Below are 15400 nucleotides of genomic sequence, written 5' to 3'. Positions count from 1 at the left end.
GGTTTTTGCCCGGGAACTCGGTGCAGGCAAACCTCCTTTGTTGCTTGTCTGACTGGATAAAGGACTTAGAGTGCAGGTCCTCTTGATGGCATCTATCTCGATTTCTCCAGGGCGTTTGATAAGGTTCCAAAGCATCGTCTTCTTCATAACCTTTAACACGGTGGTATATGGGGAAATCTTCTTCAATGGTTTAATTCATTCTTTAGTAGACGAATTTTCGATGATCGTCTAACAAATGGGAACCTACGTTGTGTGTTTTTTTTTGAAAAGTGGCGGGAAGACTTTCTTTCATACAAGGCATACACTGCGTGTGAGTCGAGAAATAATAGACAAAAATTAGGGAGGGGCCGAAATGGCACCCTTCCTTAGGAGGAAAAGAAACGAAGAGCGAAAGTGACTCAGCTTGCCCTTTTGGTGGTTCCGCAGGGCCAAGGCGTCATTCACAGATATATTACACTTCAAACACCTTAAGATATATGAAAGAAAAACACTCGCGAATTGACAAACATACACATATAAAAACGAACAAACGCAAAATTCTAAACGTCTGTTTGGAGTCAATGCAAATATTTGAATATCAGAAATTTAATAAAAACAAAGCAAAATCTGAATTAAGTAACTGGATGCAAATACACAAGTTATTACGGGCGTGTGGCGGCAGATTTTTAAAGTTACGGCAGTTAACAGGAGCACAACAAGAGTACCCCTGGGCATTCTAGCATAACCGGAGTTTGGGGCTACTGGTCTGGGGCTGTTCTCCCCCCACGACGGTGATTCTATCTAGCACAAAGCCTACCCGCACGCATATCTCCATTACGAACGTGCCCTGCGAAATTAGGCCGCTACGATCGCAGATCCGTAGTTGGGTCTCGGCTAGCACGAAGCCGACAGCGTTAAAACACCGGCGATCGCCCCCTGACTCTATACATACCCGCGGACTTGTGCAAGAACTTCGCTTCGGCCACGTTTTCTGTGTTATTTAACCTCAATTCCATTTTTAAATGTTCAATCTTTTATAGCTCTAATATTAACAACAACTAAACAAGTGTTAAAGTTTCAACGAGCAATAAACAACATTTAAATTCGCCATACAATCTTGTGAAAATTTAAACAACAAATAATTCTTATGTGAGATTAAAAATGGGACATCAAATAATTTATACGATGGAAACATTCATCAACAAAACATTTACAAAACAGAACTTAGCAAAGATTTATGAAACAAAAGATCTAGTGTGAAATGAACTTGTGCAAATAAAAATATTATGTGGGGTTAAAACTGTAGAGCATGAAATTTATGTTCAATTAAAATTATACAACAAAGGAAAATTACTGAGGTTAAAATTGTGAGATTAAAGAAATATTGTATGAGGTGAAAATCTGCAGAGTTAACCAAATTTACATGAGATTAATAATTGCCACACTTTATCAACGATTCAAACAAAGAGTTTACATTATGTCAAATTATATCATGATCTAAGTGATTGGTTACTTCAAAAAATAATTTACTTTGAGAGTTTAAAATACCGCGAACTGGTTACCCCAATAAAACACATAATAAACAAACAAAAATATCCAATCATCGTTCCGAGGGAAAAAGCGTCTTGATGATGTAATTATGATAACGATGATAATAACGATGATAGCCGCCTAAGGGAAGAAGTCATTTTAAAACCCCCCGCGCCAGTTCGCAGTATAATGAACTTGTTTAACTGCCGTAAATGAACTATTAGCAATCTTGTGTGAAGAATTTAGAAGTGTTATAATGTAACACTTACGTATATGCATCCAGAAATCTATTCGTAATGAAACAACAAAGGTGTTTTTCCTGACTAAGTGAATTTCATGAAATCTTCTAGCACGTGGTTTATTTGAATAATCCTGATTGTTAAATTGTGTTTGCACTAGCTGACGATTAAGAAAACCTAACTTGATTGGTGAATTTTCAAACAATAAAACAAATTTACAGCACGCGTTTCGCGTTGAACGGAAGTCCGCAAATTTTCGATTAAAAGGCCGCAAGGATTAACCGCGCGGGTTGGGGACAACAGAGTGACGTCAGTTACGATTGATTGTCGTTAAACAAAGGCTTACTCCCATTTTATTAACTACCAAACCAACTAATTTAAACTAGCTCTTACCACGTGTTTACACTTTACAAGCACATGCAGACTGACGCTACGCCATGCCGTCCTTTGTCTTACCACTAACTCTCTAACTAAAAACCCCTAGCGCTAAATCGTCCGACTACCAAGCAAGCGTTTCCATGCACCAGGTTGCCTATGTTTAACGATTTTTTTTATGCATTTTTTTTCTCTTTCAAATTCAAATTATTCAAATGTGATTTCGCGCCGCTGTTAATTAATTTCAGCGTGAAAATTTTGATTTAAATTCGGTCACCACAAGGTTGAGAATGCGTTTAGCAAGAGAATTGATGAAGCGCCCAGTATTTGGCCCTTTACCTTTTATTGTCTATACAGCTGATCTAAAATATATACCCACATCATCGTTTGCTATGCACGCTGATGACGTCAAGATATATGACAAAAGCAGTAATTTCCAGAATTTAATGCAAGATGTTCATGTCATACATAATTAGTCCAAAGACTGATTGCTCCCGTTGAATTTGGACAAGTGACATATTGTATGGGCAATATTAAGTTGTCCAGTACATATTCGTATCTTGATTTAGGTGTTGTGATTAACAATGATTTATCGCGGTCAGAACACGTCGTACACGTCACGAAGAAGGCTAATAGAATGTAGTTTCTGCTAAACAAAATATTCGCTAAAGCAACTCCTGTGGCTCTTTCAAAATTATATAAAATTTTTGTGAGGCCTTTGTTTGAATTTGTTAATTGTGTTCTGTCTCCTGTACTTCTATGTCGTACTTCGATGTCTGGAATCGGTTCAGCGAAAGGCAGTCAGATATGGAAGAAACCAGTCATATGAAAGACTTGGTTACATTAATCTTTGTTCCCTTCCTGAGAGAGACGTTTAAGGAATATCAAGATCTACGTAATGCTAGTTGACGTTTCTCAATGACTAATATGCATTGAACTTAGTTTCTTCGTCTTTACATATCTTGCCGACGACTTGTCTCTATAGATGAATACTTAATTCTATAGATATTATAAGACTTACTAACCGACATTGTCTCACACTTCAACAAATTTTGTCGTCGTGTTTATCCACTTTTGTGAGTAAATAACAGTTTATGAAAAATATCCACCACAAAAAAAAAATCAAATTAATGTAGATATTTAGAAAACTACGGAGTTCTATAAACTGTGTAATCATCCGGTCATCTTCTGTGTAGTATTTTGTTTTAGTCGAAAAACTTTATTTATGCCAAATTATTTATTAAAAAAATGTCAGATATTTTTGCTATTTATACACATTCATACTTGCAGGCTCGTAGTAGCTCTGTAAATCCCCGTATCATAAACAGATGTGTTAATTTAGGTAGATTTATAAAAATATTTTTACAGTAAATAACATTCAATTACAGCAAGAACCGAGGCTACTGTTGCTGACATCTCGTACTTCGAACCACCATGGTTTCGCGTAACATCAGAACAGCCGGATATACCCTCCGAAAATGCGGACGTTACAAGACGACCACTGGCTTTTGGGTCATGGGCTTTGCCCAAATTGGTATATTGTAAAATGATTAAACTGTTTGTTAGTCTTATTATAAATTATAGAGACGGGAATTACACGATTCAGATGACTTCGTCGTAATACAAGCACTCTTGAGCTTGTGCGATTTAATACACGACCCTGAACGGGCATACGAAGCTCTTCAGCTAAAAATACCAGACAGGTTGCAGACATTAAATCTACTAACCAAATTAAATAAGGGCTTGATCTTAGGTTGGCAGATAAACTTCTTGATCCGTTACCTCCAGTTCGTGAGTCGTCTGTTCTTCTATTGAGTCTTTTCGCACGCTTAGCGGACGGAAAGGAAGCAATCGTGAAAAATAAAGAAATTTTGGAAAACCTATATTTAACCTTAGGCGATGAGCAAATATCAATCCGACTGAAAAGTGCAGCATGCATTGAACTAGTATCAAGAAGCTGGATGGGTACCTATCCATTCTAGCAATTTCTTTCTTTTGTCTTTAACTTAATTTTAAGCCGCTGATGTTCTGGTAGAAACAGGGTTAATAGAAACACTTCTTGAACTTATTGAGAAAGATGAGCCATCAGACATTCTGGAATATCACTTAAAATCGCTAAAATGCCTTATGTATGAATGTGGAAAGTGCATAGCCTTAAAACACGACGGTTTCAAAATTTTTGTAAGTACACTTTCTCGAAGCATGATCTATTTTTAAAGTTTATTGAAGATGAAATTGCTGAACCACGAAAAATCGTCAATTGTTTGTAAAGCGTTGGATTGTTTGGCGATACTTACGTCTACTAAGAAAGGCAAAAAGCTCGCAATTGAGAAGAATTTATTGAAAACGTTAACCAAATTAATACATTATGGAGTAAAATTTCAGTAAACAATTTTTGCTTAGTACAAAAAACTGGTTTACAGGATACTGATATGTGTAAAAGCGCCGCGTCTGTTATCATGTTTTGTACTGTGAAAACTAGAGCTAAAATTTTGGCAGCGGAAATAAAAAGTCTCGCCAAACGTTTAATCAGGCTGTCGACGAATCCTTTAAATGTGGCTCTACAGATGTTTAGCATAAAGGTAATAACAACGTATTTTATTTTTTTATATGTATTGAATTGTTTAGGCTTTAACAAATATTTGTGAGCATCCTTTGGTCCGGAAGGAAGTATATGATCGTTATTTGAACGAACTGACACAAATGCAAGTGGATCCTACTAACGCAGAGTACAAAAAGACACTCTTACAAATAGTTAGTTGGGTTCCATATAAATCTGAATAAATTATTGTTCTCTACAAAGAAAATACAAATAAATTACTGTTGACAGTAGCCTATTGCTTATTGCTTGTCTCTATTCTACAATATTCCTTTATGTTTGAAAACATCATTACTTTATGCTCAGTGTTATATTGTACATACTGCAATTCAGTGGCGGCTCGTGAAGTTTTCTTCAGAGGAGGCTCAAATTTGAAAAGCACTACTTTTTATATCTTTCATTATCTGAATAATTTTTTTTTCATGGCCACGAAAAGAACACTCCTGCGTTGATAGATAAACTATTGCATCGATTAGTCTTTTCAAAACTGCCCTATTTTTACCAACTTTCTCGTTATAGTTTTCAATATCCCTCTTATGAGCGGAATCTAAAGTAGTAGAAGAAAATATATGTGTTCCTGTGATTTTTCATGTCTTTCTATTGCTCATGACAAATTTTGTAAATTATTATAGCCTGTTTTATTCCAAACGGAAAATTGATCACTTGTGAATAATACACAATTCCAGCAGTATAATTTGTTTCTTAAAAAAGCGAAGCCGTTAACCATTAGTTTTATTATAATTATTTTCATGAAATGCTCTGTTTTGCTTTTTACCTGTCATTAATAATGGGAGTGGTGGTGTTGGTCTCCCCTTTGGTTTTATAGCGATCATTTTATTACAATCAAAGCTACTAAATTCATTTTTTAATAGATAATTTACGTATCTGCACATGAGACTGAATTATTTTCGTTGCTCATTCTCGTTAAGTATAAGTAATATTAATATGCCGATAATACCAGCTGTTTTTAACGATCAGAAATAAAACGCAAATAAATGATACAAAAAACACCTTAGACTTTACGTAGCTACTAAAGCCTAAACACCACTCACCACTGAATAGGGAGCACGCGAAACCACCTCAATGTTTTTCCAATTTACACCCGATCGCTCCAATTAATAAGAAAGAGATAAAATTATCCGTGCGACTTGATCTGAAAAGAGATGAACTAGCCGGAGGCTAGCGGCCTGAAGCGGCACCCTGATCAACGTTTTAGCCAATCCAATGCCGAATGACGATGCGTCAAGGTTGCGGTCTCAATAGTAAGATGCATTCTCGGCGGAGGCTAGCCTTTATCGCTGAAGCCAAACGCGGAGTGGTGTGAATTATGATTGTAAGGGCGCAAATATAATTTTTTTCGACATTTTAACCTGATATCTGATGAAAGTAAATTAAATCAAACAAAATATTCTGAAAAGTAACAAATGTCTACAAAAATACAAATTCTTTCATCGAAAAAATTAGAGGAAGCTCAGCTCCAAAAAACAGAGGAGGCTCAGCCTCCCCTGCCTCCTCTGAGGAGCCGCCACTGCTGCAATTCCTTCCAAAAATTCGGTAGTCATCCCAAAAATCAGCTCTTTATAAATGAGTTTCATTTGCGACACACCAGGTGCCTCCCAACCTCGCAATTATTATTGTAGAAATAATACAGCTTTCAACTTAGTCAAATATTTCTGTAATAGCATCGTTCTTCGTGGCGTTTTTCTCAAAATATCATTTTAACTGTCCGAACGATAAGCAGGATCTTTTTAAAAGATATGACATTTTATGTTTTCACGGATTTTTAGCGTTCGTAGAATACCTCCACATATGACTTGTTTACTCAGCAAATAATTAAATAACAATAACTTTTTTCCAAATTTTCAATCCTTTCTTATATCTTTGATTTCATTATTAATTATTATTTTTCGTAAAAATTCTAGAATGTAATAACTTGTAAATGTCCTTGCAGAAGAACAGTTTTATTCATAGTAATTATAACCAGTTGAAGCGATGAAATACCTTATCATTTTTTATCAACCTTGACTTTAAAAGCCGGTTAATAAATTATATGCCACATTTTTGCTTTGTTCCAAAGTGGTGCTTAAAAAAAGCAGATCTGTGTAGTTGTTTACACAAAACTGTCCTCACCTTTCAAGCACAACAAAAACCCGATGACTATCAAGGCTTATTTTAACTAAAGATTTATTTTATACCTTTCTAATAAGAAATCAATAAAAAAATATTTTTTCTTAATTCCTAAATCAGTGATATGTAATTTATGAGATAAGCGTAAAATTTGACAATCCCAACTTATCTTTTTTTTCGGTATTCTGCACATAGAAAATTAAAAATAACTGTCGTCTGTACTTAATTGAAGGATGATAATCTTCGCACGTACTGCATCTGTTCTTTTAAAATTTCAAAGGTGCGTATGTCGTATGGTTACAGTAAAGGCTCTAAAACGCTAACCAAAATTTGTTACTCATCCTCTTCATAAATTGCAAAATGTTATACAATTTTGATTGTTTTTCCAAAAATTTGGATGGCCAGGATGAAAATTCAACACTGATTCATACACAGGTGCAGGAGTATCATATTTTATAAAATTAAAAAGAAATTTGCTACAGTAAATTTTGGAGTTGACGTCATTTCATTGATAGTGGGGATGATTAGCCAAATTTTAGTTAGAGTTTTACCGTCTACATGACAGTCCTAATATATACCTACATACAAATTTGACAACAATCGGTCCGGCAGTTTCCGAAATTATCTGCCTAATAAAAATGGATACAGACGACCGACAGTCGGACGGACAGACAGACAGACGGAAACAGAAGACCATTTTTTTCGTACTCTAAGGGCATTAAACGTCGAGAAAACATGAAAGTAGCAAGTCGTTCGATGGACTCGATTAGCTTAAGTTCAGGAAGTAGAAATATTTTTGAAAATTTATATTTTGCTAGTGGCTGTAATTTTCAATACGACAGTGATTGTTCAACAATGTCCAAAAACGAGTTAAGATTATTATGTAAAAATACAAATCTTGTGTAATTTTAGGATAACGTAGACTTAATGAGGTTTTCAATAAGTTCAGTAAACCCTGACTTATCATAAGAAACTGATAGATACCTACCTACTGATAATGTTACGAAACATAAAGTTGATGTAATTTGTAAAATCAACAATGAACCAAAAAACAAGTCAATATTTACCAACGAAATAAACGTGAGTACAGTGAGTACAGCTTTGGCAAAAACATCAGCATCCCCAAATCTTCATTGCAATTACACAAGCTGGACACTAAAAATATGTCAACAAATAATGTTAATGGTCTATTATCCAGTAAATTTACAGTGAAACTCGACAAGATAGAGACGAAAAGACAGACGGTAACTCACTGCTGCAAATCGTAAAAAAAAAGAAAACCATTGCTGGTACTTTTCAGATTAGCATCGATGAGAATTTTGTAGCAGACTCTAAAACAAAGAAAGCATGGTTCTATCTAGGAAATATCAAATCAAGCATAACCGATGATGAAATTATAAATTACCACCGTTATATTAAATACAGATATCCTGAAGCATCACTAAATAATTATTGTGGAGCAATGAGCAACAAAAGGAGTGCTTTTTTCATATAAGGTAGAAATAGATTCCTACTCCAAAGACGTTTGGCCATCTCAATTTTCTGAAGAATAGAAACATGGTTCCGGAAAAAATTTCTAACGAAATCATAAGAATCGAGGGATATAATGTAAAACGCAGAGGTAGAAAAATAGAAACATGCCCCAGTAAAACAAAAGATGCTGGTCACATCTTTTACTAAAAAAACAACTCTGAAGTTTGAATAACTACAAAACGATGGTATAAACTCTGTAGATACTCTTTGGTGCAAGATAAGAATTCATCACTAGGACTGGAAATAAGTATAGAAACCTCTGCAGTTCATACCGGACTCTCGTTTTTTAATCGTAGAACAACAACTTGCAATGCTCAACACTAAGACTAATTTGACTTTAATATTGGTCTTTTAAAAAACATCGATGCACAAGACACTCATTTTTTGAAACCTTACGGAATGTTATAATTTACAAGCCGCAGTAAATAAGGCAACTAAATTTATTTCAAATTCGACTCTACTTTATTAGTTCACATTTCTTTATACAATAATCTGAAGGAAATTGTCCATAGAACAGCTCAACCAGATAGTTAATGCAGCAGGTCAGCGAGTCAGTGATCATGATCTAATATGTCTGGGTACCTATAAAGAAAAATGTAAATGTAATGAATATAAAAAGGACAATTCGGAAATTTAAGAATGTCAGTACTGATAGTCTGAAAAAAATCTTTAAAATACATATTTCAGCAGGTATATGAAATTTCTGATTATGAATATATTCATGATTAATTATTGAGTTAATTTGTGAAATGTGTTTCCGAGATATTCAGTAGACACGATGGTCCCATAATCAGTGTTTAATAAAAAACACAAACCTGAGTGGTCCACTTATAATATACAACAGGCAATATGTAGAAACTCAAAATCGTGCCTATAATAACTGTAATACGAAGAGTAAATCGTAAATCCTTAGCGAAATGGAGGTAAATGCAAGGTCGTAACCAGGGTTGGGCACTATTTGAACTACTTGTAATTGAAATACAGTATTTGAAATACAATTGTATTTTGTAATTTGTATTTCAAATACATGACACAAATGTATTTTGTATTTTGTATTTCAAATACATTTTAACTTGTATTTTTGTATTTTCAATTACTTAAAATACATTTTATCCATATATCTAATAGTACTATATTGCTAACTGGCCTCAAAGGATTCCGAAAACATAACGGCAGAGCAATATATCGGACCTCTCTGTCTCTTTGTGGTACTGCGCATGCACTCGTACTTGGTTGATTTGTAGTGGATAGCGTGACTGGATGCGTTTTGACATTTCGTACTTTCGCTTCTATTTTGTGTACATGCGCACAGACCCTCGGTACTCTTATAGACAGAAAACAACATCTTCTCTCTCTCTGTGTCCGTGAACACCGTTTCTATGTTATTTCTGAAGAGTTAGCAATATAGTACTATTAGATATATGATTTTATCAAACTACGGCGCGCTCATTACAACAGTTTTGCGATCGTGTTAATTCGTGTATGTTCGTGTACTTCGAGAAGTAACAGGATATTCTACGGTTGTAACAGAGAACATAGAGAAGCGCCATAGTTTAAATTAAATGACGGTTGAGGCACAGGTTGAGGACTTCGCAATTTATGTTGGCAGCAGTGTTTGGTTCTAACTAGGAATAAAATTAACTAGAAGAAATGTCACAATATTTTTAACGACGTGTTTTACTTTCGACAAATTGACACTAGATGGACATGGAATGTAACATACAGGGCCAACTTATAAAGATAGTGAAAGAATTCTGACAGTTAACTTTAAAATTTTTAGGAACTAGCTTCTATCAAAATTTTATTTTTGCCACTGTCCTGAACAAAATATATTTTGTATTTTTAAAAGTATTTGAAATACTATTTTGTATTTTGTATTTCAACTACAAGACATAAATGTATTTTGTAATTTGTATTTCAAATACATTAAATTGAAGTATTTTGTATTTTGTATTTCAATTACAGTAGAAAGTGTATTTTGCCCAACCCTGGTCGTAACGAGGTGACAAATGACATTAGAAAGGAAAAAGAGTGTTAATAGAATTATGCGATAAATCACTGTAACGATTAAAAGCAAACGTGAGATGGTTTAAAGACATTTGGAATATATGTATTTAAACATAAAGTGCGGTTAGTTCCAGATCAACTCAGTAATGTTGAAGATATTAAGCTATTTTTCGCGAATGTACCCGCTAAAATTTTGTAGCTAGTCATTTGGTCTAAAACTTGTCTCTATAAATGAGGTTTACGTAATCTTTAAATCAATTATCATTATTAAAAGCAACGCTATTGGTGCAGAACACATTTCAAAAGCAATTGCTACTTGTTTGTAATTTCATCGAATTCTTAACATGTATAATTAAAACATCAATACGAACAAAGGTCTTTCCAAGGAATTGAAATTTCGGAGAACTATTTTCCTCCTCTAAAATTAATATTGCCCTCACCTTACAAGATTTTAGATCTATTCCTGTAAATACTACCTATGTCATCAAAAGTCTCAGAAAAAATTGTGTGAAAAATTTTATAGCTAAGTGGAAAATACTGCCTGAGTTCCATTTAGGATTTAGACGTGGTTACTATACGGCACTAATCAATATAACTTTTGACATTCTTAAAGCTAGAGACAAAGGTGATTTACCAGCTCTTGCTACATTTCTTTAAGGTTTTTCACATAGTACACCATGATTCACTGTTGTCCAAATTACATTATTTAGGGTTTATTCTAAATACTGTTACGTTGATTCGTAATTAAAATCGACGTGGGTAAAATTCAACAATATATTTCTCAGTGGTACTAATTTACATGGCTAACTATACAGAGATTATGTACAGAATAATTCCGATTGGACTGGAATGGATTTGACTAGACCCAAATTCTATCAATATTGACTGGACTCAACTAGCTTGCTTAGAGGTTTTTGGTGCCCGCCTCGCGACTTTAGGCAACCTCCTCCAGGTTTTCCTTTATGCGAATGCCGCCCGGCCACCCTCACCGATGATGAGTCACCCATCAACGCCGTACACACTAGAAAGCCTTCGAGACAACTCATATGTCGTACCGGGGCGGCGTATGGGTTTATTTCGTAACACTGCCCCCTCCTTAGTTTTAATTGTCCCGATCAAAAACGTCAACAGTATCACTGTTGTTCTTTTTGAGGCGGTCTAAATGAGAGTCTATCTTGTAGTGCAGCATTTCGTGAACGCTCAGCAGCTTGTCGTGTAAGCCATCGTCGTAGCCTTTGATCTTCTTCGTGTACGTGTTCCCTTCGTTGGTCACTGGGAGGGGACCCGCTTTGTCTCCTGCATTTCTTCCAAAAGGCGAGCCGACGTTGCGTGGTTGCATCGGCCTTCTCGCCTTAATCGTTTGACCATAGTACAGGTCGTACACTTCTTGCACCAGTTCTTGACGGCTTCTCAACAACAGACCCAGTAGAATCTGCCCCTGACTTTAAAACCCATCTTTTTGATTCCAAAATGAGCACCGGAACTTCCGTCATATTATATTTCTCAAAATAGAAATGCCTTCGTTCTGGTGGCCGCAACCACCAACTGCGTAGTGGAATGTTTCCCATCCGAACTCTCCCAAACTCGCTTAAGCAATCCGTTCTCGACACGCAGGGAGTCCCTCTGAGCCCATAACGCCTTGAAAGAGGGTGAGTCGTCTGATATTTCCGACCAGTCAGACCGTTCTACCCCAACTTTTTCCAATCTAAGGAGCGGCTCAATATTCACATCTTACTCCTGGTCTTTTCTAAACCGAGCTGTAGTCCATTCAATCATTTGTTACGGCTGCTTTCTTTCTGCGGTTGAACCGTGCCGTTCTGACAAGCGATCAATTTTACAAATTTCGTTTCAATACAACGCTGATTCAGCAAGAACTCTTTATCTCCAAGACGTAGAACTTCCTGTACTGGGTTAACTGACAATCCTTGATGGCTAATCAAATCCACTCCCAAAATGAAGTCACCTTCCATGCTAGCCCGATGTATTGAAATATCTATAGCTCTGCACCTCGCAGAGCTATCACCAACGCTGTAGCCTTCTGTTTTTCTTCCCAAGAATTTGATATAGCTGCTGCTTCAACTAATTCTTGTTTTTTATGCCCACGTGTCCCGAAAAACATAAAAAACAATCGAATGAATAATGGACGAGAATAAAACTAATAAGTAGGTGGTTAAATTGTTCTGGAAGCCGATGTCACACTATATGAACCATTTTTATTATCTTTTCAAATTTCGACATTTTGTTTTCTATTATATCTTCTATAATTTTCATTCGATGTTCTATACCTAGTTAAAAATTCGATCTTCCATTTTGTTCTGCATTCAATCTTATACACGTTCCTGCACTAATTTCTCGACTTCTTTTACTTTTTCTTCCATTGAGACCATATTTCGTCCGACAATATTCATAACTTCAAAAATCAAGTTCTTCATTTCATATTTAATTTCTGTTATTCCATTTTTGTTTGCTTCCATCATCTTCATCAGTTTGAGTTCTCGTCTCGACAGACATAAGTTCTTCCGAATTTTTGTCCAATCTGCTCGGAAATCGGCGTAAAACCAACCAATTTACGATATAATATATAGACTAGACTACAGTAGACTAACTATACAGCGATTATGTACAGAATAATTCCGACTCGACTGGAATGGATTTGAGTAGACCCAAATTCTCTCGACATTAACTGCCACTAGACTCGTTCCCAACGGTGGTCTCAATTTAAACGCATACGTCCCGTTTTTGGTGAACGCTCTTTGAGGTTATTACCCCTAGAGTACGAAAAAATAGGTCTCCCGTTTCCGTCTATCTGTCTGTCCACCGTCTGTGTCGATACTAGACAGTTTCGAAACTGCGGACAGACTGTTGTCATTTTTTTAAAATTTTATATGTGTATTATGAATATCATGTAGATGGTAAAACACTAAAAACTTTGCACCAACAATGTGATGAGATTAGCTCAAAATCGTACATGGTAAATGGGCTTTAATTTGTATAAAATAATATACTCTACTCGTGTAGTTTACTGAGACATTCTGATTTTTGAAAAAAAAAAAAAACAAAATTGTAAAACAACATTTTGGAATCTAATTTTGAATCCACAAAATCGAAAGCTTTGAAATGTTGCAGACCTTTAAAAGTTATCGTAAGCATGGTAAATTGTTAATAAAAGTATTTCTGTTTATTCCCCCACAAAACAATTGGTGACGTCATCTCAAAATTTTGCCGAATAAATCCTATCTAAAATGTGCAAAATATGATGAGTCTACTCTGCTTATACAGGTGACCCAAAAAAATAATGATGAGTCAATTTATTTTATTGATTAAATCATAAATGGCTCACTCCATTTTCCCGAAAATGTGGGAATACAGACTGTTTGACATTTCAAGGTTACAGCGTGTCACGATGAGGACAATCAGCATCATATTTGATTATTATTACTAGTTATTACGCTTATTCGGTAAAAGTCCGAAGTGCGGCAAAATTTTGTACCTACCTGATACCTTATAATCCCTGACCGAACTGCGGTAAGTGGGGGTTTTAAGGGTGGCGTCTGGTTCGGTTTCGCCCAATACTAAATACATTGAAGACATCGTCGTAGTTTCCGGAATTGCATTTTTAAAATACTGAAATCTCCAACCAAGTCACAATCTAAGTAAACCTGCATTCTGCTACCGCATCACAGCTCGTTTAATGCCGATTTCTCGTTTCAATAGATTTTGACATTTCGCGAGTTATTTACCTCAGTCGTGGATTTTTTAATATTATAAATGGTATCAAAAGAAAGCTGACACTTTTCCCCAGGGGACCTCCTATCTCAGAATGCAAAAAACTTCAACACTTCGTCAAAAAATGCATCAATGTGTCAAAATGTGATGTAAAAGTTGTTCAACTTTATAATTTTTTTTTTGTAAAAACTGCATACTAGATATATGGAGGTCCTCTGGACTGAAGTTTGTTAATTCGAAATATAATTTTATTAAAGCGATATATCTCATATTTTTAAAATACAACTCCGGAAACCGCGACGATGTTTTCAATGTATTTAGTATAGGGCTAAACCGAATCAGACGCCAGCCTTAAGAACTGAATAAAAATTTTGTAAATAACATGGATATGCTAATTATATCAATTTTCAAATAACTTCACTTTCTTTACTTTTCGTTCTTTTCACATATTTATTAAAAAACGACTCGTAGATCACATATTTACATAGATTTGTTTAATCACCAGTTAATGTTTATTAGTTAATAAATTAAAGCGATTGTAGCTTTATTTGTTACTGATATTATGTTTTTCCAAATGATATAATTTCTGAAATTGTTAAATAAAATCACCGTCAACTAAGCTAAAATATAACTGTGTAAATATGATCTTATTATCTACAATTGTGACATGATATTAGCAAATTTGTAGGTGACACATTTCACAAAATTATACCTTGAAATTTCATTATTTTTGAATTTAAGAATTTTAGATTCTATAAACATGTGTCTACAAAGTACATCTTTTGCAATACACCGTTTTTCGTTTTTATGCACAGAATTTATTTTTATAATTACCAAGATTACGCAGGTACTACTGGCGCAGTTGCGCCCTGCTCGCTAACCCCAAACGGAAATGTACCGCAGTTCGGTCAACTGTACATGACTATCTGATACTTGACCAAAATTTTTACCGCAATTCGGACAAAATTATCCATATACCTGCGTACCTGATATTTGAGCAAAATTTGCACCGCAATTCGTATACGACCCGTTTATTACGATTGAAATTTCAAAACTACCTGCAACGCAAGGGTTCCAAAGTTAAAAGGAGGCGACCTGACTTTACAGTAGCGCTGTATAAAAATGAGATAACAACAAATGTTCCTATCACAAAATATCAAAAAGTTTTCGTCAAAAGGGCTTCCCCAAGAGGACACCGAACTCGGGATGAAATGAATATCTTAATTTTTAACTTTCCAACATATAAGTAGTAAATAGTGAACTTTATTATTATTATTGACAGATA

The 15400-nt window shown here is 35.1% G+C and overlaps 2 protein-coding genes across 2 annotated transcripts in view; one reads left to right on the top strand and one right to left on the bottom strand.

The window, feature by feature from the left end:
- Nucleotides 1-3346: 3346 nt before the first annotated feature.
- LOC135122607 (radial spoke head 14 homolog) lies at nt 3347-4920 on the top strand. The gene is made up of 8 exons (XM_064046889.1): nt 3347-3465; nt 3512-3657; nt 3708-3826; nt 3877-4088; nt 4141-4304; nt 4353-4496; nt 4547-4705; nt 4752-4920. The coding sequence occupies exons 1-8, from the start codon at nt 3372-3374 to the stop codon at nt 4905-4907; spliced, it is 1194 nt and encodes a 397-aa protein (XP_063902959.1). The 5' UTR covers nt 3347-3371; the 3' UTR covers nt 4908-4920.
- A 4012-nt stretch (nt 4921-8932) lies between these two features.
- The window catches only part of LOC135130906 (proton-coupled zinc antiporter SLC30A1), a 41396-nt gene continuing 34928 nt past the window's right edge, over nt 8933-15400 (bottom strand). The window contains exon 7 of the mRNA XM_064058386.1: nt 8933-8964. Coding sequence (XP_063914456.1) covers nt 8948-8964 — 17 coding nt within the window. The 3' untranslated portion in view covers nt 8933-8947. The remainder of the gene's footprint in view (nt 8965-15400) is intronic.

Source organism: Zophobas morio, unplaced genomic scaffold, assembly GCF_036711695.1.
Source record: "Zophobas morio isolate AGI-343-1 ecotype UQ-CSIRO unplaced genomic scaffold, CSIRO_AGI_Zmor_V1 ptg000002l, whole genome shotgun sequence".
In the NCBI taxonomy this organism is placed as follows: domain Eukaryota; kingdom Metazoa; phylum Arthropoda; class Insecta; order Coleoptera; family Tenebrionidae; genus Zophobas; species Zophobas morio.
The sequence above is the reverse complement of the archived record's forward strand: the minus strand, read 5'-3'. Positions and strand labels throughout refer to the sequence as shown.